Source organism: Hyperoodon ampullatus (assembly GCF_949752795.1).
Source record: "Hyperoodon ampullatus genome assembly, chromosome: 2".
NCBI lineage: Eukaryota > Metazoa > Chordata > Mammalia > Artiodactyla > Ziphiidae > Hyperoodon > Hyperoodon ampullatus.
Window position 1 is genome coordinate 40,005,601 of NC_136915.1, and position 25,197 is coordinate 40,030,797.

At 35.8% G+C, this 25,197-nt stretch overlaps 1 protein-coding gene across 3 annotated transcripts in view; it reads right to left on the reverse strand.

The window, feature by feature from the left end:
* Nucleotides 1-1,565: 1,565 nt before the first annotated feature.
* Nucleotides 1,566-25,197, reverse strand: part of STIL (STIL centriolar assembly protein) — a gene marked incomplete at both ends in the record, with an annotated part of 50,566 nt that continues 26,934 nt past the window's right edge. For 2 of the 3 annotated variants that reach the window (XM_079697228.1, XM_079697226.1), the window contains 6 exons: nucleotides 1,566-2,355; nucleotides 10,085-10,335; nucleotides 11,830-12,043; nucleotides 16,753-16,984; nucleotides 18,170-18,335; nucleotides 23,497-24,465. In XM_079697228.1, the coding sequence (XP_079553354.1) occupies nucleotides 1,566-2,355; nucleotides 10,085-10,335; nucleotides 11,830-12,043; nucleotides 16,753-16,984; nucleotides 18,170-18,335; nucleotides 23,497-24,465 (2,622 nt within the window). The remainder of the gene's footprint in view (nucleotides 2,356-10,084; nucleotides 10,336-11,829; nucleotides 12,044-16,752; nucleotides 16,985-18,169; nucleotides 18,336-23,496; nucleotides 24,466-25,197) is intronic. The other variant, XM_079697227.1, reaches the window with a different exon arrangement.

A 25,197-nucleotide genomic window follows, 5' to 3' on the forward strand; every position in this document is an offset into this window, starting at 1 on the left:
AACAGGGAAGTGTACACTAACTGGTGCCTGGCTCCAGTGGGGAACAGCAGAGAGCATCATGTTGCCATACTTTGGCCAGCTAAGTATAAATTGTTTCATCAGATTATTACCTTAGAAGGCCCCAGCTGGGTATTTAGAGACCCAAGGTCCATTTCTTTCCAGTTTACATATCAAATTTTGATATAAGGCAATGACGTCTTCTTAATTTAACTTCAGAAGAAGAGCTTTCTCAAGTGAATGAGGACTTTTTCATTTACATTCAGAAATAACAATTTAAAACTTATTTTTTAAGAAGGTGAGGAAAGGAAGCAACTACTGATGCACTAAACACGTTGGATGGATCTCAAGGATATTATGCTGAGTGAAAACCAATTTCAAGAAATTACATACTATGATTCCATTTATATTAGCATTCTCAAAATGACAAAACTTCAGTGATAGACAACAGATCACTGGTTGTCAGGAGTTAGTGTTGGAGGGAGGCTGTATTTTAAAAGAGTAGAACTGGGGAGCTTCTTTGTGATGATGGGACAGTTCTGTATGCTGATTGTGGTGGTGGTTATGCAAATCTATAAGTGATAAAATTTCATAGTTATACACCAAAAAGTAAATAGATGAGTGCAGCAACTTGTGAAACCTGAAAAGTCTGTGGTTTAGTTACTAATATTGTACCCAATGTCAATTGCTTGGTTTTGATCATTTACTATGGTTATATATTATCATTGGGGGTTGCTGGATAAAGGGTACACCTGAACTCTCTGTATCATTTTTGTAATTTGGGTGGAGTCTAAAAAGTTTTTTTTTTTTAAGTGGAGAAGGATATGCTACAGCAGAGGACAAAGGAAAGCAGTCAATCTAGACATTTTTATTAAGTTCCATTAAAAAATATTAAAACATCTGAAAAACTCACAAAGTTTATAAAACACACTCATACTCAATAATTTTCTTATTATGTGATAGCTAGTGCTATATGTTGAAAATGTTACATTAACATCAACCCACAAGAGTGCAAAAGTTTTACTTCCACGGTACTTAACAAATATGCATCTTAAGACAACATCTATACTCCTTGTATAAAAGATCTTAAGTTACTTTTAAAAATAAAACTTTCCCCTTAAATTCAATAAGGGCTGATTTAGCTAATTTACTCAGGGTCATGATAACTTTATATTCTTTTGGTGATACTGGGTAGATGCAAAATGCTAGGAAAACAGACTTAGTTTTCAAAATGTACAGTATAAAAGAGCAATTCAGATTCATAGTTGGATAGCATCTGCTTATCTAAATTTGTTGAAATAACTGATCTCAGGATTTGTTTAAAAAAAAAAAAATCCAGTGATGCTGAACGCCACTATTTGAACAAAGGGCACTTAGCCCTCCTAATAGCCAGCCATCTCATAGACAATCAGGTCATTTGTTCAGCTCTTTGCCATCAGCTGTTACCAAGAAACAGAGTGATGCCTAGAATGACTAGGAATTCCAAAACTATCAAAAGGCTCTGGCTTCCGTAAGTATCTTCAGGAGACATCTCATCCTCGTATCAGGAGGGCGGGGGAATTAAAAGTTTAAAATAGTTTTGGCAACTGTCTGAGACGCTTCACATCTAAGAAGGTGCCTACTGAATTCATACTATTCATTTGCTTTAAAGTATCAGAAGGTTTCAAACTTTCAGGAAAAATCGGAGCGTCCCTTACATTTTCTTTCTCAGGATGTTGGGTGAACTCTGCTTTTCCAGTTCGGAGTTTCACTGCAGGACTTGATTTAAGGTTCTTTAATATGAAATCTGGGTTTTCATTCAACTGTGGTGTTGCTTTTGGCTGAACAACTTCATTTGTAATATTTCTCAATACTGGCATATCTGTGTGGATGCCCATGGAGTCATAGTTACAACAAGTAGTCATCTCACAAGCATTCCTAGAAGGCTCTTTCTGACAATCAAGTTGTTCAGCTACGCATGTAAGGTTTTGATTCACTAAATGTTCACTCTTGGTATCTGTATTGTTTGGAGGCTCCTCTTCATCTTCACTATTGTCACTGCTTTGAATCAGTCCATATCTCTTCATGTATTTTTTGGTTGCAAATGACATGTTGTTTGGTGAAATTAAACTAAGGCCCACTGTGTTTCTGTCTGTATTAATATGTAGAAGACTAAAAGATGGGTCACAGTTATTTTGGTTTGATCGAGTGAGAGAGAGTTGTGACAGCTGATTTTCATTTAAATATTTCAGGGCTATAGCATTTGCCTCCATGCTCAAATCCACACCGTTGGGGCTTAAGCCACTCATGCCAACATTACCAAATGACATGCAGTTTAATCCAGAGATCACTGCTTCAGGGCTGATGCATGCCAACACACTGAAAGACAGAACAGAGCAGGCCATCATTTATCTTATTCTGAGTACTAAACAGTGTAAATATAAATATGTTCCATTCTATGAAGGTAACAGTAAGTCTTCAGCTTTAAGCTTGATGGTGCTTTTTATCTGAGAGCTCAGACATCTAAGTCTTGATGATCCAGATACATTCAAGGGGTAACTATGATAACCTAGAAGGTAATCCATGATGCAAAGACTGAAAGTGGAACACAAATTAATTTTCCTAAATTTATATCAGTTATGGTTTTAAGACCAAATATAAGACCCGAAAATGTAAAGCTTTTTAATATTGGTAAAATAAAACAAAAATAAAATCAAACAGAAAACACATCTGATAATATAACATTACAAGATTTGGTGAGTAGCTCAGAATATTACATTGTTCATAGTTGAAGAGATTCCATTTGTAATGAATGAAAAATATCAACCAGTCTCTGGATATGGACATGTATGTGTGTGTGTGTGTGTGTGTATACACCAATTTTCTTTTGTTAGATATAATCCTCACTCACTTTGGTTGGTTTATCTCATTAACAGTAATCAATTGACTTGCCTTTTCCTGTATATCACATATACAGTAATAGCTGCTAACTTTTATCGATGCCTTATTATGTGCCAGGCACTCTGATAAACATTCAGTGCCTCATTTAATCCTTGCAGAAACCTTTCTCTGGGAGGTTGTCCCTATCAGGTATTTCAACCTTATTCTCCATTACAACAATTCACATTTCCCTTCCCCTACTTTTCTGTTTTCTCCTTGGCATTTATGGCTACCTATATACTTAACTCACATTTCTTATTGTCTAGCTCCCTCATGAAAATCCATGAGGGCAAGGGATTTTTTGTCTCTTTCCCCCACTACTGCAGTATCCTTGGTGCCTGGCACAGGGTAGGCATTCAATAAATAATTACTGAATGAATAAAATAGGTATTATTATCTTTATTTTACAGTTGAGAAAACTAAGGAATAGAGATTTTAACTAATTTCCCTAAGTTGAACAGCTAGTAACTGGCAAGCTGAGCCCAGGTCTGCCTTACTCTCTGGGGCTCTATAACCACTGTTTCACTATACTGTATTCAGCAATTTGTATTTTGCTATCAGAGTTTTTCTATTCCCTAAAAATCAGAGTCCTCTGTGTACTATTATATTATATATAATATATATATAATATACAATATATTATATTATTATTATATTCTAGTCAAAGAATATGCTATGACTTTCCATACCATCCAACGAAGAAATTCAGCTGTTTTATACATGCCAGCCACTGCCTGCATCCCTACCCTCACAAAGCCCAAATAACTATCAGGTATTTTTATTCTCACAAGTACCTGAAATTTTGAAGAAACTATTTTCAACCATCAATATCCCCTAAAACCAGTGATGTCATTACCAAACAATGGAAGAATGTGCTTAATAATGCTGTTCTTTATAACTACCTTGGAATTCTTCCTCAACCTTCTTGGTATTTACTGCTTTGGAGACTGTCTTAATAAGATGGAAGAGACAGTACCAATCTATCTAGATATTATTCTTTCATGATATATTCATAGTGCTAATATCTTCTGAATATAAAGTCATTTTTCTACTTTCTTTGCCTATTTCCTCAAAATTATAAGCAATTTGCATATTAAATCAAACTTGTACGTATTAAAAATATATAATATCTATAGATAATATTAATGTAAATAATATGAAAAGGCAAATAAAAACTTCTAATTCAAAATGTTAAATATTAAGAAAAAGTAGATCTAATTTGAATTAGATCTTTTTTTTAAAACCATTTTTAAAAATTGAAGTATAGCTAATTTACAATGTTGTGTTAGTTTCAGGTGTACAGCAAAGTGATTCAGTTATTTATATACATATTCTTTTTCAGAGTCTTTTCCATTATACGTTATCATAAGATATTGAATATAGTTCCCTGAGCTGTACAGTAGGTCCTTGTTGTTTATCTATTTTATATGCAGTAATATGTATATGTTAATCCCAAACTCCTAAACTCCTAATTTATCTCCTCCCCCCATCCCCTTTGGTAACCATAAGTTTATTTTCTATGTCTGTGAGTCTATTTCTGTTTTATAAGTAAGTTCATTTCTATCATTTTTTTTAGATTCCACATATAGGTGATATCATACGATATTTGTTTTTCTCTGTCTTACTTCACTTAATACGACAACCTCTAAGTCCATCCATGTTGCTACAAATGGCATTATTTCATTCTTTTTTTATGGCTGAGTAATAACAGATCTTTTATAGAATGGTTAAAAGATCTATATAAATCCATGAAACAATCAATATCAGTTCAAAAGGTTCTTCAGGTTTCATTGTCTAACACAGCTAGCTAGTTTCGATTTGGGGTCTGGAGGAAACACCATTACTTTGAAAACAAAACAAATCAATAATACTCAGAACAAATGCATATAGACACTAGGGTAATTAAGATGAAAAGCAAAAGTAGGCCATTCCACTAATCAAATTCTAAAAGCCTTGATCACAGATATACTATATTAGAATCTCATTAGATATGCAATCACAAAAGGATGATGAGAGTCTATTTATGTTTAAATATGAGTCACATGCCAACAATTAAGGGAATTATTCCAACTTACTTAAAGATGAAAACCAACCCTGACTATTGTCCTGTTTGAATCCCGATTAGTTACCTCCTACTTATCCTACATAGGGTTTTCAACTAGAGAAAACATACCATTTTCAAGTAGAGAGCAAGGAAGTAACTAGAGAGACTGCTAAGGATCTGTTTTGAATTCAAAAGGTCACTCCAATTGGGAATATGCCTGTAGAGGCTGCTGCCAGTCCTCCATCTTCCCTACAATTTCTAGGTATGTATGGGACCTTCTTTCATTGTTTTCCTGTTTTTGGACCTTCTTAATCTGCAGTGTTATGGAACAGGAAAGCAGAAAGGAAATCTTCCTTCCCCTCTCTCAGCTACTCTTCTGGCTGGAAGATATGCTCCTGCAGTCCAGAACTGGAACATGAAATAAGTTTTCACATAGGTACAATGACAAAGGTAGCTGGTTTACAGAACTAGGACAACAACAGGCATTACAAGGATTATAAAGATGACTTTTCTGGAATACCAAACTGTAATTTATACACTATTTCTATAGGAAAAATGTGTCTTAAATTCTAAACAACTGCCTTATGAACTTGCAGCACACCAACTATATTATACCAATATGTGTTAAAAGATAACAACACAAGGCCATAAATACTGACAATAAGTATTACGGAGGTACTTATAAAAATAAGGCATTCATTGTAAACTTCAGTGATGACCCGAGTAGTTTGGATTTCCTTCCTTTATCAATCCATGAAGACCCACCAAATGTGGTAGAGGCAATGAGGATTCACAGATAGATAAAACTCATAATCTTGCTGGAAAGTCTATCACAAGAACTTGCTATATAATTTATTAGAAACAAGGTACTCTGAGAGTACAAAACAGCAATATTCTGGTGAGGGGTCCCAGAAACATTGACAAAGGAGGTGACGTCTGAGTTCAGCTTTGAAGGATAAGGATTCTGGCAAGCAGAAAGATAAAAAAGAGCATCCCAGGTAAAACTAACAGCAAGGAACTTTGCAAATGCCAAAGATGGGTAAACTGGAATTTCGTAGAGAGTGGTAGGAGATTATACTAAAAAAACTAAATTCAAGAGAAACTGTGAAACAATGTGAATTAATTAGGTAGGCTTTAGATAGTCTTATGCTTGGAATCCCCTCTCAGCCTAAGACTACTGACAACAAAATATGACTTATATGTGTTAGAGAAATAGTTTCAGTGCAGTCTCATTTTCAATCACAATGATATATAGAACCCATTAATAATGCATAAAATATAAATTAAAGATAATTTAAGAATTTTTGGTCTAAATTAGCACAGATCTTTAAAATGGTCAATTTTAATATAGGGTAATTATAATACAGTATGAAAATATGCTAGGTACCTCTCCTATGTGCTTCCATGATATACTATATCCTTCCTTTTCATAGCAGGTATCAGAGTATTTTATAATTGACTATTTATTTGTGCATCTTCTCCACTGAACTATAAGATCTATGAGGGGAAAGATGTCTTTCCTAGGTTATCTTGTATACCATGATATTTCTCATAGCTGGCTCACAGTAGCAGCTCATTATATATTTATTGAAGTAAAATGAGTAAAAGTATTGGTGAACTACTAATACATATAGCTGGTAGGAAGGTAAAAATCTTACTCTTTCAGAAAGCAATGTAGTGACGGCCTTAAAATTTTCCTACCATTTGACTTAGTCTTTCCACTTCTGAGACTTTATTCTAAGGAAATAATCCTAAACCTAAAAAATGCAATCTTTGCAAAAGGATGTTTATCATAGCAATATTTAAAATAGTAAGACACTGAAAACAATTTGACTCAGTTCTGACAAAAGGGGAAGGGTTAAGTAAACAAATACTATGCCCTACTTACTGGTTTATTAGTTCCCCATTAAAGACGATGCTTAGAAGATGTTACAACAACTTTGAAAACATGATTATTTTCCAGTGTAAAACCAAAAACACTTTTTTGGGAGGGTATATACAGTATGGTCAAAACACAAAGCAGCAAAATATACACCACCGTTAAGACCCCACCAAAAAATTAAACAAGCAATAAGCATAGAGCAAAATAGTAAAAAAAAACAAAACCAAACAAAAAAACTATGGACTTTGGAGTTAGAAGAGTAGGTTTAAAATTACAGGTGTGGGGGCTTCCCTGGTGGTGCAGTGGTTGAGAGTCCGCCTGCCGATGCAGGGGACACGGGTTCGTGCCACGGTCTGGGAAGATCCCACATGCCGCGGAGCGGCTAGGCCTGTAAGCCATGGCCGCTGAGACTGCACGTCCGGAGCCTGTGCTCTGCAACGGGAGAGGCCACAAGAGTGAGAGGCCCACGTACCGCAAAAAAAAAAAAATTACAGGTGCGGGGTCTTGAGTAAATTGGTATTTAATTTCCTCATCTATAACACATGTATAATAATAGTATCTATCACATAGATTATTGCAAGGATTAACTGAAATAATATTGTATAAAACTTCAGCACAGTTCCTCATACATTATGAGCACTCAGTAAATGGTTGCTGTTAAAATTATTTTAGAAAAATAAAAGGAAATACAAAAGCAAAATTTTTAATAATAAATGAAGTTGGTTGGTATGAATATGTTTTGTTTTGGTTTTTTTGGCCTCGCGGCTTGTGGGATCTTAGTTCCCCGACCAGGGATCGAACCCAGGTCCTCAGCAGGGAAAGCACATAGTATTAACCACTGGACCACCAGGGAATTCCCCTGAATATGGGTTTTTTTTTCCTTGTCTACTTTTCTAAATTTTCCAAGGTTTCCAAAATAAACTTATATTACTTTGACAATGGAAACAAAACAAATATCAAACTCTATTTCCAAAGCTCTACAATATTTTACACAATTTATAACATAAAGCTTTTAAAAAAAATGTTTTCATGTGAAGATACAGCTATGTCATTGTAAAATTTTAGCCAGTTTACCCCTCTATGGAAATGATTAATTTAATATATTGTTTTGAACTGAAAACAATTATTTTCACATCAGCTTTTACTTCCTTGAGAAAATCATCTTACATGAAACTAAAATCCTATCTATGAATATATATCTATGGATTTTTCAACTTATAGGTAATTGAATTTTAAATATGGGAACAGCCCACAATATTAAATGAAAATGTCTATTTTGTAATGGTAAGTAAAGAAAAATAAACAAAATTATATATATAGTAAAACAGCAACTATGTTTCCTAATTTTCTTTGGGTGTTATTAGTTCAGATGATATTTTCTTCACTTTGTAAAATTCCAACCCTGAGCATGTATTATTTTTATAGCATAAATTTATAATATAAACTGTCATTTAAATAAAAAGCAGAAGAATGTGACTACTCCACACATCAAAAGGCTTTACTTTCCATTTCATTATAGGCATTTAAAAACAGAATCAAGACATTAAGACATTAAAACAGGGTGGCCACTATGAAGAAATACATTACTTAAAAACTATTCCCTACAGGCAGCCATACCAAAACGTAAGGGTTCCACACAGATAGCAGGGTGATTTATGCATTTTAACAGATGTATATAGCCTCTATCCCAAGAGTATTGAAATAAAACCTTCAAAAATGCTACACTCATTCCTACACTGCTGGTAGGCATACAAACTAGTACAACTATTTTGGTGGGCAATGGCAACATCTATCAAAACTTCAGATGCACATATCCTTTGATCCTGCCTATTTCTAGGAATTTATCCTACAAAGACACTTGTACAAGTATATGTAGAATGATGTTCACTTAGCATTGTGTGAGATAAGAAATAAGAGATTCAGCCTAAAAATCCATTAATAGAGAACTCAGGTTCACTATATTATAGTACATAGGCACAACAGAATATTATGCAGCTGTTTAAATGCATGAGAAATAACTGCATATACCTATAAAGAAAAGTACCTAAGATATAACGTTAAGCAAAAAACCCAAATTGCAACACTTATCACACAGATACATACTTGAACATGCCTAGAGCATTTCTAGAAGAATACCAAGGAAACAGTTAAGAGAAATAACCTAGGAGGAGTCAGACTGAGGAGTCTGGGAAGTGGGGGCTTTTGCATTCTATCTGATATTCTTGCATGTTATTTGATATTTTTTTAAATCATGAAATTGTATTACTTTTGTAACTAGAAAATGAGATCAAAAATAATAGAAAGCACACTAGCCTTAATAACATAATTTCCAGATTTTATCCTCTTTAAAAACAAGTATGTGTTGAGGTGATCTTTGATGAAGAGGAATCTAAACAGAACATGGCCAGTTGGAACTGGTGAGCAATAAGTAAGGTTCATATAACTATATTCTTCAAAACACATTTCTACAAAAAGGAATTTTTTTTTTAAAGGATATAATCTTTTAAAAAAATTTATGTATTTTTGGCTGCATTGGGTCTTCGTTGCTGCGCACAGGCTTTCTCTCTAGTTGCTGCGAGAGGGGGCTACTCTTCATTGTGGTACATGGGCTTCTCATTGCAGTGGCTTCTCTTGTTGCAGAGCATGGGCCCTAGGCATGCAGGCTTCGGTAGTTGTAGCACACAGGCTCAGTAGTTGTGGCTCGCGGGCTCTAGAGCGCAGGCTCAGTAGTTGTGGCGCACGGGCTTAGCTGCTCCGCGGCATGTGGGATCTTCCCGGTCCAGGGCTTGAACCCGTGTGCCCTGCATTGCCAGGCGGATTCTTAACCACTGCGCCACCAGGGGCGTCCCACAAAAAGGAATGTTTTTGCCTTTTAGATGGCACAACTGCATTAACTGTACATCCAGTAGCTGGCGCAGACCCCATCACCTCTGGGAAAACTTTTCCAGACATCAAAAATGAGCAAAAGCTCATTTCTCTTTCTATAAGACTCCCAGAGCATTTTGTTGGCATCTTTACCCAGGAGATATCCCCCAATATCCCTCAAATTACTTAGGTATATAACCTTCTCCTCTACTAGAAAAATCTAAAGGGTAGAAACGATCTCTTATATTTATCATATAGTAGACCCTGAAAAAAGGATAAGCCAATTGAATTGAGTGGCAAGCTTATACCTTTTCTCATGAAACAGCTGCAATACATTAACATTTTTCTTTATCTTTTAAAACAAATTTTAAACTTACCTGGCATGATCCACTTTATGTACATTTTTCTTCACTTTAGTAGGAGAATCAATTTTTACTCCAAGGCTTCTTAGTTGCTTAAGGGTTGCATTAAGAACACAATCTTTGTCCACCGGTCCTGAATCATGTTTTTTTTTTTTAGTATGGTAAACATTCTGCATTCTGGTGCATTCGTGACTGATAATTACTGCTTTGGTAGATGGCTGTTCAGTTTCCTTGCGGGAGTTATTCAATAGGTGGTTCCCTTGACCCTGATGAAAAAAGAAAAAGGACATATTTGAAAAATCACTATTAAGAGTCTTAGGAAACAAAAATGCAAATAATAGTGGTAAGTAATACCAGAGAAGAGCAAAATATTATCCTGCTAAATTCTACAAAATATCAAATACATTTGCCAAGTTTTATGGGGTTCTTATAAAAGAAGCCCATCCTAATGAATGAATGATTTCATCAGATCCTACAGAAAACTTAGAATGTTTGTTCAGAATTTGTTCATTTTAAAACCAAAAGATTTAAAATCATTTGAGTAATATTTCAAGTTTTTTTTTTTTTTTTGGTTCGCGGGCCTCTCACTGTTGTGGCCTCTCCCGTCGCGGAGCACAGGCTCCGGACGCGCAGGCTCAGTGGCCATGGCTCACGGGCCCAGCCGCTCCGAGGCATGTGGGATCTTCCCGGACCGGGGCACAAACCCGTGTCCCCTGCATCGGCAGGTGGACTCTCAACCACTGCGCCACCAGGGAAGCCCTATTTCAGGTATTTTTAAGGATTTATAGTAAATTCTTTATAAACAAGTTTAAAATCATGCCTTCATTTGAAAAATGATGTTTCAGAGTTATAAGTTTGATCTGTATGTTACTTTGAGAATTTGACTCCTCTCTTTTCTCGCTTTGAATGAGAATGACCTGTGATCCTATCTCTGCCTTCCTGACATTAAATCATATTTCATTCCCTTGAACACACGGCTGCTAGCACCAGTCTAGGACCTAGCAGGCAAATAACAAATACGTGTTAACTCATGAATACTTAGGGCCCTATGAAGTATGTTTAATTAGCCTTCAATTATAAATGGAGAAATCAAATGTTCCAAAGTGTACAATTGGTAAGTGACAGCCACGGTCATTCGACCTTCAAGTCCCAGTTTACATTCTAGCTTTTCCAAGATGACTGTTTTCTCCAACCAGAATTACCCTTTTATTGTGTGTTGCCTTTGCTTACAGCACTTCTCAGCCTGTACTATAGTTATTTGTTACTGGTATCCATGGGTTATTTCCCCTAGGTTTTCAAAGGCAGAGACGGTCATATTCATCTGTATATTATCCACTTAGTTCATTTTCTTAGACTAAGCTAAGTATTCAATAAAAATCTGCTTATCTGAACTAAAGTCAGTAAATATTATCATAAATATTCTACTACTTTCCAATTTTCAAGTTTCTTGCAAACTCTCGCTTATTTTTCTGGTACTAACTTTAGGTTGAATTTGGCATAATGTCAACATATTTTTAAAATAAGATATTTTTTTCGCTGGCTATCTAAGTGTCTGATGACTGGCATGCTTACAATGAGTTACTGAATTTAGGTTATCATAATTTATGAAAAGCTAAAAGAAATAAGTGATATATCATTAATTTGGGGAAAATCTTTTTATATCAAGGTCCCAATCAGTTTAAGGATAGGAAAGGCTTAACTCGCATACCCTAGACTAAATGACCATCTTACAAAAGATGAAAAGCTTTACATTTTCTTACCAACACATCCTGGAATAGTTTCTGGTTATCTGATGGTTGATGAGGCAAGGGTTGCATTACTTGCTCAGTTTTGGGTTCCCCTGATGTTACAGAGCTATTAGTGGCACCCTCTGTTGGTCCACTTTGGAAGCACATGCTTACACTCTCTGCCAGCAGAGGATTTGGAAAGAATACAGGCACATCAGGTTCTTTTCTCACAAGTGGAGAAGAGCTGCTTGAAAGGACATATATAAAGTAAGTGTTAGTTATCAAGGTATCTTTAATGTATATTTGAAGTGCAGTAACTTTGGGAGAATGGGGTAAGACTCGGCAGCATTCTGGTTTGTGCCGTCAGCTCTTAGTGATACTAGATAAGCATTTCATCTTTATAGGCTGTATATAAATGGTTAAGATGGTAAATTCTATGTTATTTTGTTTTACAACAACAAAAAAAACAAGCAAAAACCTTAAAAGGTTTATTAAAACAAACACAATTCCTTATACTGTCAGTCAAAGCTCTGAAATTTGGTAGTCAACTTGGCTTTTCAGCCAATCTCTTTCAATGCCTCCTGTTTTATTTTATATTCTGAACAAACTGGATTACTAACAGTACTCTGAATTCTGCCCATAAATTTTGTCTACAACAGAACAGTTCTCAATCTTGGCTACATAGCAATATCACTTGTAAAGTTTTAAAAAATACAACTGTTGGGACTTCTCCCTTCAGAGATTCTGAATTGGTGAAGGGCCCAAATTTACCTGTATTTTCAAGTGCCACTGAGCCAAGACTTACTGTTCTAATGCCTTTAAATTGGCACACTCTCATCAAAATCCTATCTACTGTTCGAGGGACATTTTAAAACTTTGCTTCCTCTATGATGTTCTAAAACCTTAACTGGGTATGTCCTCTTGCTTCTTTCAACCCCCATTAGCACTTCCTTTTATCTCTTAGGTCACATATATTCTCATTTATAATATAGTTTGTTCATTGTGTCTGGGGCAAATTTCTTAATCTCTCTGGGCCTCAGTTTCCTCATTCATCTAATGGGAAAAATGATATCCACCTCCCTGGGTTGAAAAACATGAGACAGGATTAAAGGAGATACAAAGTACCTAGCATAGTACCAGATAAACATAATGGGTGGTCCATAATTGCTAGTTCTCTTCATCTCCTGCTGCTATCCCCTTGCTTCCTAAATATCACATTGAACCTTTATCTTCAACCATGTTAACTAATTTCACTTTAGTGAAAATACCAAAACTCAAATGTAGAAGCAGAAATCCAGCCTTTAGAGATTTTATGGCTTTTTGGGAAAGTACTTGTACTGAGCAGGATTTTTATCATGCAAACATTTGCAAAAGCACTTTATTTTTAAGGAGAGTCCATGTCAGTTACTGAGTTTGCCTTATTTTACCTTTAGCTAAATGATGACAATAATTAGGTACTAATTCTGGTACTATTCTATGTGCTTTAAATATATTAACTCATCTAATCTTTACAACAATGCTGAGATAGGTACTACTTTCACTGTCTCCATTTATAGACAGGAAAACAGAGTCATCCAGACATTATGAGACCTGCCCATGGTCACACTGCTGTGATTCAAATCCAGGCAGTTTGGCACCATGCTCTTAATCACTCTACTATATTGTATTTTCAAGAATTTAAAAATATGTGTCTTGGTGTCTAACCTACCAAACAAAAATAAAAGCTAAAAAAGAAGACAAGAACCAAAACATTAAAGATTTCAAATTTAAAAAAATTGTTTAAAGATGATTCTAATATGGCAAGTATTAGTAGGTATGTCCAAAGCACAACTTCTTAAAAAAAAAAAAAGCAAACTTGTGTCAAAAGAAATATCATCAAAAAAAAAAAAAATCTACCACTCTTCCCTGGGAAAAAGCAACCAATTACCATATATGCTGCAAGTCAAAAAATTTATCTTTCACAAACTGCTTTAACATTAGACTGATTTAGCAAGACATCCAAAGGGGGCAGGGAACCCAGGTGGCCAGGTGCCATGTATGAATACTTAGCACTGGGAACCACAGCATGAATCAGACCAGATGTTTGGGAAGAATCTCCTAAAGAAGCACCAAAACCACCATATACAACATTGGAGATACTATTTAATCCAAGTCGCATATTATGCTGAACAAAGATCAGATTTACATCTGTTATATGTTGGAATCAACAGTTAGTTAATTGCCCTGAAAAAGCAATTAACTGCATTCTATCAATGAACTCAGATCTGTTTCTGAAGTTAAAAACCACAATGGCTTGGAGATTTTTTTTTTTGATGTGGATCATTTTTAAAGTCTTTGTTGAATTTGTTACAACACTGCTTCTGTTTTATGTTTTGTTTTTTTGTCCATGAGGCATGTGGGATCTTAGCTCCCCAACCAGGGATCAAACCCACACTCCCTATATTGGAAGGCAAAGTCTTAACAAGTGGACTGTCAGGGAAGTCCCTGGACTGGAGACTTTTTAAAGTTCTGACTTAAAAACTATTTCAGGGGTAAAACCTCCTAATTCCTGATAGTCTACAGTTTACAGAAGTTAGGGAGAATAAATAAGGATAACCACAGTTCATGCCTCTCTGTTCTGTTTCTATAATTATTCCAAATAAAATGTAGACTTATTTTGGGGCTCACCTCAAATTGCTCTTCCTATCACTGAACGTTTATGAAGGAGTGAACATGGGGAACCAGACACTGGGTCAAGTCCTAAAGATACAGAAATGAGTAGGATCCCTATCCTGTAGGAATTCAGTCTAGTCGGGGAGACACGTATACAGATCTTTTTAATACACTTGTGGTACATATTATGAGTACTTAATTGAATTGTAAGGTTAAGACATATACTCTACTGAGCAAAGCAGATAAATATTTCTAGTTTTCTGGAGGGGTGTATTTATTGTTTTAATCATTATTGTAATCAGAATAATTTAAAATGTCAAATATTATCAAAAGGCTTTTAATTTTAAAAAGTAATCAACTGCCTGCCCCATGCCACCCCCACCACTGAATTCACCTCTTTTAAAACTGTTTCATGTGATATTACCCTGTAGTGTTTTAACCTACATTATTGCTCTACCTTTAACATTTATTCTACACCTGATCCCTTCCACCACAGTCAATTCCAAGGCACCTTCACCTCACTTGGTCTTTAGTGTATTAACGAGTCTCCCTACTTCCACTCTTTTTTTTTTTTTTTTTTTAAATTTATTTTATTTATTTATTTTTAGCTGTGTTGGGTTTTTGTTGCTGCGTGCAGGCTTTCTTTAGTTGCGGTGAGCAGGGGCTGCTCTTCATTGCGATGAGCGGGCTTCTCATTGCGGTGGCCTCTCTTGCTGTGGAGCACGGGCTCTAGGTGCACAGGCTCAGTAGTTGTGGCTTGTGGGCTCTGAGCTCAGGCTCAATACTTGTGGTGCACGGGCTTAGTTGCTCTGCGGCATGTGGGATCTTCCTGGACCAGGGCTCGAACCTGCATTGGCAGGCGGATTCTTAACCACTGCGCCACCAGGGAAGCCCCCTACTTCCACTCTTAATTCTCATCAGTTCACTTGCCACAAAACAGCTAGAATGGCCCTTAGAAAATGAAAATCATATCATACCAGTCCATCATTTAAAATCCTCCCTGGTTCTAATGAACACAAAATAAATTCAGAACTCCTTTTTACAACCTACAAAGCCCTACATAATTTGGTTCCTGCCTGTTATCTCTGACCATATTTCCTGTGCTCTCCCAGTCACTAAGTTCAGCCACAATGGCTTTCCTGCTTGTTTCTGGAACTCTCAAGCTCAGGCACACCTCAGGGTCTACACTTGCCATTTCCTCCACCTGGAACACTCTTTGCCAGATATTGTCATGGTTGGCTTCTTCTCATCATTCAAGCCACTGCTCAAATGTTACCCCCTCAGGGAAGGCTTCTTTCACCACCCTAATTAATAATGCCCCCTCACTCCCATGCCACTATCCCAGTTACACTCCACTTGGTCACCCTGGTTTATTTTCTTCAGGCAGTTGTCATTATATGAAATTATATGATTTCCTGCTGATGTGGTTACTGTTTGTCTCTACAACTCATGGAAATTCCATGATGTCAGAAGCTTTGTCTGACCTACTGCTCAATCTCTAGGGCCTAGTTCTGTGGCAGCACATACCAGAAACTCAAAGAATATTTGTTGAATTTATTTCCAAATTTGCTAAGGATCTAAATTACTTCACAATCCTTATTTTTTTTAATGAAAATTTCATAATGAAAAATTTCAGACACAAGAGAGAATAGTTTAACAAATCACTATGTACCATCACTTTTTAAAATTACCTACTCAGTCTATCTTACTTCAACTATACCCCTAGCCATGTCATCCCCACCAGCTCATTCTGAAGTATATCTCAGGTAACAGGTTGTATCTCTCAGAAATAAAGACTTAGTTATACATATATAATTGCAATATGGTAAATCTTTAAAAATTTACAAAATTCAGGACCCCAGCTCCAACTGGGATCTAGTGTTATCAGAATCTCTACAGTGAGGCCTGAGCATACATATTTTTGAAATTTTCTTCAAATGTTCTGATTCAGCCAGACTGTTTTACACATCCAATGACTGACATCTGGGAATGGTTCTAGAAGGCTCACAATTATCTGTTACAGGGAATTCCCTGATGGTCCAGTGGTTAGGACTCCTCGATTCCACTGAAGGCAGCACAGGTTCAATCCCTGGTCAGGGAACTACCATGCCACGCAATGCGGCCAAAAAAGAAAATTCAAAAAAAAAGAAAAGAATTGTCTGTTACATAGGAATCACATTAGGGAAGACACCAATGAAAATACTTTTAGAAAACAAACAGTTTCTGAGTTAGAGTACCAGAAGAATATTAGAATTTAAAAAGAAAAAAATAGGTAAGATGAATACTGAATCAAAGAGATCTTACTTGGATATAGAAAGTTGCTGATTAAATTCTTCTTCCACAGCAATGTTGCTCTCTTCAAAACTGGGAATATCAACAGCTTTTAATGAAGATGCACTACCAGGAGTACTTGTGACTTCATTATTAATATCAACAGAAAAATTCATGTCCTCACTGGAAATCTTGGTATCATCTTGTCTCAGCTGAGATTCAGGCTCTTGATCATCACCTGCCGCATTCCAAAACAAGCTGGCACCTAGACGTTAGATGAGTTAACAGATACTGAAACAAACATTCACTTATAAAAATAATTCTCTGACAAACCTTTGTTAAGTAACGCTAGCTATATTAGTTTAACACAATTACCCAGAACTGTTTTCAGATTATATTTTCTCGAGGTAAGTGAAAGGTGAAAAGAGAGAAAACTGGGGTACAAAGGGAAAGAGGACATTCTGGGCCCTACCTCTTCAAGAGGTGTGGCTCTCAAATGATGTGTTTTACCTATCAAGGTTCTGAATATGATTTGGGGTGTATGTGTGTTTTGAAAACTGCTGTTCTGAAAAACAGGAGAAAATATATAAAATGCAAATCCCTAGGCTCTCTGATTTTGATTCTTAAATACAATATTTATGATACTATATTAGAGATGTATCAGACATACATAATATCAGGCAAGTATTTAAAAATCAAATGTCGGGACTTCCCTGGTGGCGCAGTGGTTAAGAATCCACCTGCCAATGTAGGGGACACGGGTTTAAGCCCTGGTCCGGGAAGATCCCACATGCCGTGGAGCAACTAAGCCTGTGTGCCACAACTACTGAGCCCGCATGCCACAACTACTGAAGCTTGTGCGCCTAGAGCCCGTGCTCCACAACGAGAAACCACCACAATGAGAAGCCTGCACACCGCAATGAAGAGGAGCCCCCGCTCACCGAAGCTAGAGAAAGCCCGCGTGCTGCAACAAAGACCCAACAAAGCCAAAAAAAAAAAAAAAAAAAGGCCTTCTATTTTGCTTACCAAATGAAGTAGACATGGCTTTGTGAAAGATGCAGTAAAGGCTCTCCATGACATAGTAATGTGTAGAGTACTAGACAACTCAGAACCCTGTGTTTTCCCACTGAGCCCTATTTTCTCTACCATCTGTTCTGCCATCTCTCAATTCCACCAACAAAGATTCTACATTCCCTTCAAAGCCCAGAATCAATAACACTGCAGATGAAACCTTCCCTGATCCCTCAAACCACAGATGACTTCTCTCATTAGAACTGGGGGTTCATCTTGAGAAAGCAGCAAAAACAATATATTATGTTATATGGTTTCCAATCTGTTTTCAGGTATAGTTTTCAGAAAGAGTAAAATTACACAAAGACTTAAGTTATACTCTCATCACCTTGGTTTTGACATTATGTGTACCATGTACAAATTAAAAAAATGAAATTACCTGTGCTCACAGCAATGCTTACACTTTTCCTCATGTGCAAAGCAGGGGGAGACTGTGCTTCCATGGAAACCAACTCCATTTGTCTGGCAGCTTGCACTGTGTCTTCAACAGTGGTTGTCTTAGGGGAACAGGGCTGCAGAGACTGTGCTTCCAACAAACGCTGAATCTGTATCAATTAAAAACATACTTTACACTGACAGTGAAGTAATCAACCAAATTGGCATAAGAGTTTAAAAATGAATTACAAAGTGCCCCCGTTATAAATAACTGACTTTTAACTATATTTTCTCACATTTCAACTAGATTATACCATAAAACTTATTCAATGTTGAACATCATTGTCATTAGTTATTAAGAACTTAAGTGGGCTACCAATAAATTTAAAAGTAAAAACATACAGGTGTTTAGATTAGCATTCATAATTGACACTCACTTAGAAAAACCTTAATGTTAACACTTCAAACAAACATTTTATTCCTATTTCACTTACAAACCAAAAGTAAGATAGGAGGCATACCCTAACTCCATATACCAAATTTGAACAATTTTTTACACAAGATTCATCTTATAAAAGTCAACCAGAATTGCCCGCATTTGGTCATGCTGAAACTGGAAATATTAATAACAGTCTCTAACACTGAGTGCTTCCTGTTTACAAGACACTACAATAAGAGCTCTTATGTATGATTTTTACAATGATCCCATGAAGAATGTACTACTATTAGGCACACTTTACACAGAAAAAAACTTGAGGCACTAAAAATAAAGTTACTTGCCCAGGTCACATAACTAACAAGTAGCAAAGCTGAAGTTCAAACACCAAAAGCTTCCCCTCCTCCTTTTAAAGTTGAGATGTAATTCACATACCATAAAACTTATCCCTTTAAAGTATACAATTCCATGGTTTTTAGGATATTCACAAAGTCTGCATCCATCACCATTATCTAACTCTACAATATTTTCATCAACCCCCGAAAAATCTCTGTACCCACTAGCTGTCACTCTCCATGGCCCCAGAACCTAGCCTTTGGCAGCAACTAATCTACTTTCTGTCTCTGTAGATTTGCCTATTCTGGACATTTGATATAAATGAAACCAAACAATATGCGGCCTTACATCTTGCTTCTTTCACTTAGCATAACGTTTTCAAAGTTCATCTGTGCTGTAGTACCTATCAGTACTTCATTCCTTTTGATGACTGAAATATTCCATTGTATAGATAATGTCACACTGTGTTCATCTATTCATCAGTTGATGGACTGATTACTTCATCCTTGGCTATTATAAATAATGTTGCTATGAACATGTGGATACAAGTTTTTGTGTGAACATATTTTTTCATTTCCCCTGGATATACACCTAGGAGTGGAAAAGTCTCCCTTTTTAAACACTGTAATTTTCTATTTCCCTGTAAGTTATACTGTTGTGTTCAACTCATTAACTTTAGTAGATTAACTTTATTAATATAGGAAAATAAGTATTATCAATAATTGTTGAGATCAGCAGAAATACGACCTGCATTAACAATACGAAGTGGCATATGTACTTATAGTGGTTTGGAGCATGGGCTTTAGTGTCATGAGGACATAAGTTTAAATCCTACTCTGCTACCTTTTGGAAAAGCTATTTAGCTACTATGAGCTTCAACATTACCTAAAACTAAGGTTGTTGTGAGGACTAAGAGATAAACAAAATAATTGTAATTTGCTGAGTGTTTACTATAGCCTCATCCTACAGTAAGCACTTTATCTAGACAGACAGGTGTGTGTGTGTGTGAAAATATATACATATACATATAAATTCATTTAACCATCAAATCTACATATAATACCAATCAGTGCTCCCAATTTACAGCTGAGAAAAGTGAGGTTTAAAGAGACTGCCTAGGAAGTACTCGATAAGAGATTTATTATAAAGCTATAGAGATTAAACTGAATGGTAATAGTGCTGGAATAGACAGGCAAATCAACGGGGAACACAGTACAGAAACAGATACAAACACATGATACTTTCATTATACAAAAAAAATGCATTTCTAAATCATTAACAAAAAGATATATTATTAAGTAAATATATGGAGTCAGTCATCTAAGGATTAAAAATAAAAAAATCTTTTATCTCATATACCAAAATAAAGCAACAAATATAATCCTGGGGGCGTGGTGGTAATGAAGACTAAATTTTTTATGATCTTAAAGGAAAGAGGCTCTTCTAAACATAATACAAAACCCAAAAAGAAAATGACTGATAAATCTAATTATGTCTAAGCTGGAATATTCTGTACAAATGATTAAAACACAAAACACTTAAGACAAACTGTAAGAAATACCACATACAGATGATAAAGAACCAATTTCCTCAATATACAATAAGCTCTCAGAAATTGATTAGAAAAGGACTTAATAGAAAAATGGGTAAATAACAGAGACTTTATAGAAAGAAAATACAAATGGCCAATAAACAATAAAATGATCACTCATAATAATACAATGCAAATCAAAACAGTTTCTATTAATAAAGACTGATAATAATTTAAGAGTAGATATGTCCAGTATTGGAGACATGGGAACATTTTTGAAGTATTAAATTGGTATAGCCTTTCTGGTGGCCTTTTTCACTCATTCAAGTTACAAAATATGTATTAAACAACTGTTTTAAGTGAAGTACTATTCAAGGTGCTAAAGAATACAGTGATGAATCTTTTAAGCTCCCTGCCTAGAGCTCCCTAAAGACAAAAAACTAATACATGTAATTAAGGCCTGACTGAATGATGAGAAAGAGCTAGCCATTAGTAGAATTAGAAGAATGTTTCAGGCAAAGGGGACTAGAAGCTTAAGCACATAAAGTGGAAAGATGTTTGTGTTTTTGAAGAACAAAAAGCATACCACTGAAGCGGAAGTGTAGTCAACATGGAAGACAGTGGCAAGAGATGAGCGAGGAGAGGGAGACAGAAGCTGAACCCAAAGGGTTTTGAGGGTCAAGGTAAGAAATTTTGATTTTATTTTAATTGCAATGGAAAACCATTGTGTTTTAAGCAGGATCCCTATGATCTGACTTGGGCTTTAAAAAGATGGCTCTCATGTTTCCAACTGCAGGAAAACATGAGGGAACAGTACTGGAAGCAGCATGTATGGAGAAGAGAAAATGATGGTTTGAATTAGGGTGGTAGCAGGAAAGATGGTAAAGAACATTAAGTTCAGGATACAGCTAGAAAAGTAAAAGCCTTGGTTTTTAGGCATAGGATTTTGGCCTGAGCAGCAGGATGAGAAGTGATGTCATTAACTGAGATAATAACAATAATGAAAATAATAGTAAGAGTTAACATTTACTGAGCACTATATGCCAGGCACTATTCTTGGCCCCTACCTAGTAACTCATTCAGCCCTTAGAACTCCGTACACTTATGTATATTCCTCTTTTGTGGATGAGAAAACTTAAGTCAGACACATAAAGTAACTTGCCCAAGATTGTATAACTTATGTCACACCAAAATTGGATTAGAACCCAAGGAGCCCACTCTCTTTAACCACTACACCAAAATAAGACTTTGAATATTAGAAGAGGAGCAAGTTTGGGTACCTTTGAACATTTAAATATGTGTTCCCTTTGACTTCAAAATTTTACTTCTAGAGATCTATGCCACAGTGGTACATGCATATATACAGGAAGATACAAGTATAAGGGTGTTCACTGCTGCACTGTTTGCAAAAGCAGAAACTTCAAACTGCTGAAATAATTGATAAGAGACCAATTAGACGATTTCTTGTACATAACAAGGGAATCCTATGCAGAATAAGATAGTTCTATAGAAACGTATATAGAAAATGTTATGATACTCTTGAAAAATTTAAATAGGGACTTCCCTGGCAGTCCAGTGGTTAAGACTTTGCCTTCCAATGCAGGGGGTACAGGTTTGATCCCTGGTAGGGGAGCTAAGATCCCACATGCCTCTTGGCCAAAAAACCAAAACATAAAACAGAAGCAATACTGTAACAAATTCAATAAAGACTTTAAAAATTGTCCATATCAAAAACATCTTAAAAAAAAAGAGTTAAAAAAAAATTTTAATAAGATGTTACCTTAAAAGTTTTAAAAAATATGTTAGCAAAATACTATGTGAATTTATCATAGAAGCATTTTCTACATCATCTTTTGTGTTCTCCAAGTATAATGACTCATAATCTACACCAGAGCCAGTAGTCTATAATTTACATTTTAAGTATATAAGTCCCAAGTACTAAGATTTCTAAATAGCTTAGAAGACCTTTTTAGCTGCTATATCTTTTTTAAAAAAAAAACAAGACCAAAAAGAAAGAAAAATTTCTTTTCAATGTGAAATATTTAGTCACATTAAAAATTCTGCCAAATGTTTATAATCATTTGTTAAAATCCAACTTACATTTTACAATTTCAGAGGATATACCTGGGTTTAAAAAAAACAGCAAAGCTGAATTTTTCTTGGGTGTCTTATCTAAAGCATTTAAAGCAGAATTTGAAAAACGTCATTGTCTTGTTTTTGCAAAATGCAAACACTATGACCCCAATTTTATAAAAGATTAAAAAAAATCACACATGTATATATGTCCATTTTACATATATTAGTATAGTTATAGGGTCATGGAAAAAACTATGAAAGAATCTATTTCAGGTTGTTTCCATTGGTACTAGGGGGAAAGGAAGGAGTGGGGGGTTTGCGGTAGGTATGTGGAAGAAGGGTGTCAGTTAGCAAAGAAAGAAAAAGACACAATACAATGAAGACTAAACTGTGCAAGGATATAATTAAAAGACTAAGAACTTTGTCTTAAAGGCCTGAAGAAAGAAAGCATTTCAGAATAAAATGAGTAGAACAAGCCTAGTATAGATACACAGAGGAGGCACTACATGTACTCTGTAAAGGTACACTGGCTAAAGGTTAGTTTACACACTATAGGGTTGACAAACTAGAGAGTATCAGAACCTATTGTGCAGGCTTTATATTTAGTTGTATATAAAGTTTAGTAAATTACAGACTTCTCATTAGAGGCAAAAAGTGAAAGAAAAATAGTTATGCTGTAGGTTAGGATATGCACAAGACAGAGAAGAGAGGACTTGCTTTCTAGGCCTAGTTCTACTCCTAACTAGCAATGTGTCATTGGGTAAATTATTTTCTCTCTAATCCTCATTTTACTTACCTGTAAACAAGAGGGACTAGAATTCAGTTTCCAAGGTCTCTTCTAGCTCTGACATTCTACAGTTCTACTCCATAAACTATAATTACTGAAGAGTTGCCAGTTATTTTTTCAAAACCCTATTAATACCAAGAATTTAACAGAAGAAAGCTAGCAAACCTGTGCCTGAAGTAGTCGCAGCTGTCTGTCTTGCTCTGTGACGAACCTATACGCATCCGGAGATAGTCCCATCATTCCATTATCTGACCCAGTCTTGGGTGTGTGCACACATACTGCACAAGGCCATGGGTTACATGAGTCCACGTGTGGAGGTAGTCTTGCCACAGGCAATGGTTCTACATTGCTGTGGGAAGAACAACCCCCCATGTTTCCCTGAGGTCTCAAGGCTACAGGACTACTTGAGGAACAGAATGCATTATGATACTGAGCTGGACATCCACTTGGATGAAATAATGAATGTTTTTGAAGGGCTTCAGACTGGAGGTCTTGAATGGATCCTACTGTATTCATTCCTTGCCAAGAATTTATTGGACTATATTGAATACGGCCATGATCCTGAAAACAACTGCAAACATTTGTGGAATAGTAAGATGGTGGTGGGGGGGTAGGTATCTGAAATTCCATCGGTCTTCCTGAATTATGGGGTGAAAAAACAAAATTGTGTGGGTGGGACTGTGGGGCAAAGGAAGACTGCCTGGAATTAAATGTGGAGGATCTTACAGGATACTCTTCTTTGTGTACATTTCCAGCAGAAACTGTTTGAAGCTTTTCAGATGCCTCAGGAGATGGTCCATTAAAAGAAGACGGTTTAACACTGCTCCTGATATGGGGGTTCCCTTTCTTACAGGCAGATGGCTGTCTTACTTTGCAGTGTCTCAAAGGAGCAGTGTCCTGGTTTAATTGATTTGGTAGCCCTCTCAAGGAAGGCTCTCCAGCTTCAGCTTCTGGGCTGTGTTTCTCATCACAAAGCTGGGGTTGCAATGATTCAAAGTGTTCAGAAGGGTTAATCAACAAAGGAGGAGTTTCATTATTCACCATTTCCAATGGGTTAGGTACAGGGTTTGATTCTATGAAGTTGCCATCCAATACAAGTGAAAGTTCAGGAACTGATGGCTGGATCTTAGAAACCTGTAAGTGGGAAAGACATTAAAGAGGAAAAAGTACCTTTTAGGATAATGATATATGCTTCATTTTCCTTTGATTAGTATTTTCCAAATTACATCCAGTTATTTATCAAAAAGTGTTTATTCTTTATTTAGACAGTTTACAAATATTTTCTGGGCATCTATGTGCTACTACTAGAAATGCAACTGTGAACAAAATAAATAAGGTCCTTGCCCTCACAAACTTATTTAACAATGAAACTCCTTTCATTGGAACACTGATTAATGTTGCTTAGATCACAGAACACAATATGGGAAGCTATGTTATAACAGACTTTTTTTACCCTCTCTGCAAAAAAAATTATCAGACCTGATGCTTCAACACAGCTAGTAAAGAATAATATTTCTGCATCTTAAATAAGGGTCTTCCAATAAGTATTCAGAATATTCTACTAAGTGAAATTATTCACTGCTATTCTTTTTACTGATACCAACTAAAAGAGTTGGAAGAGAGCCAAAAAGAATAAAATACTAGCTGTGGCGAATTTGGTTATAATTTAATATTAATTTTAAAAAGCCTTTCTCATTCCTTTTTCTTCTAATAAGTAATTAGGACACAACAATTCTAAAATAACCCACTAGCTGGCCTCAATAAAAAAATTATGACAGGTTATTAGCAATCTTCAAAAGGAAGTAGAATGTTTTCTCAGAATATGGTAATAAGAAACAATGTTGAGCTCTGGTTAATGTACAGAAT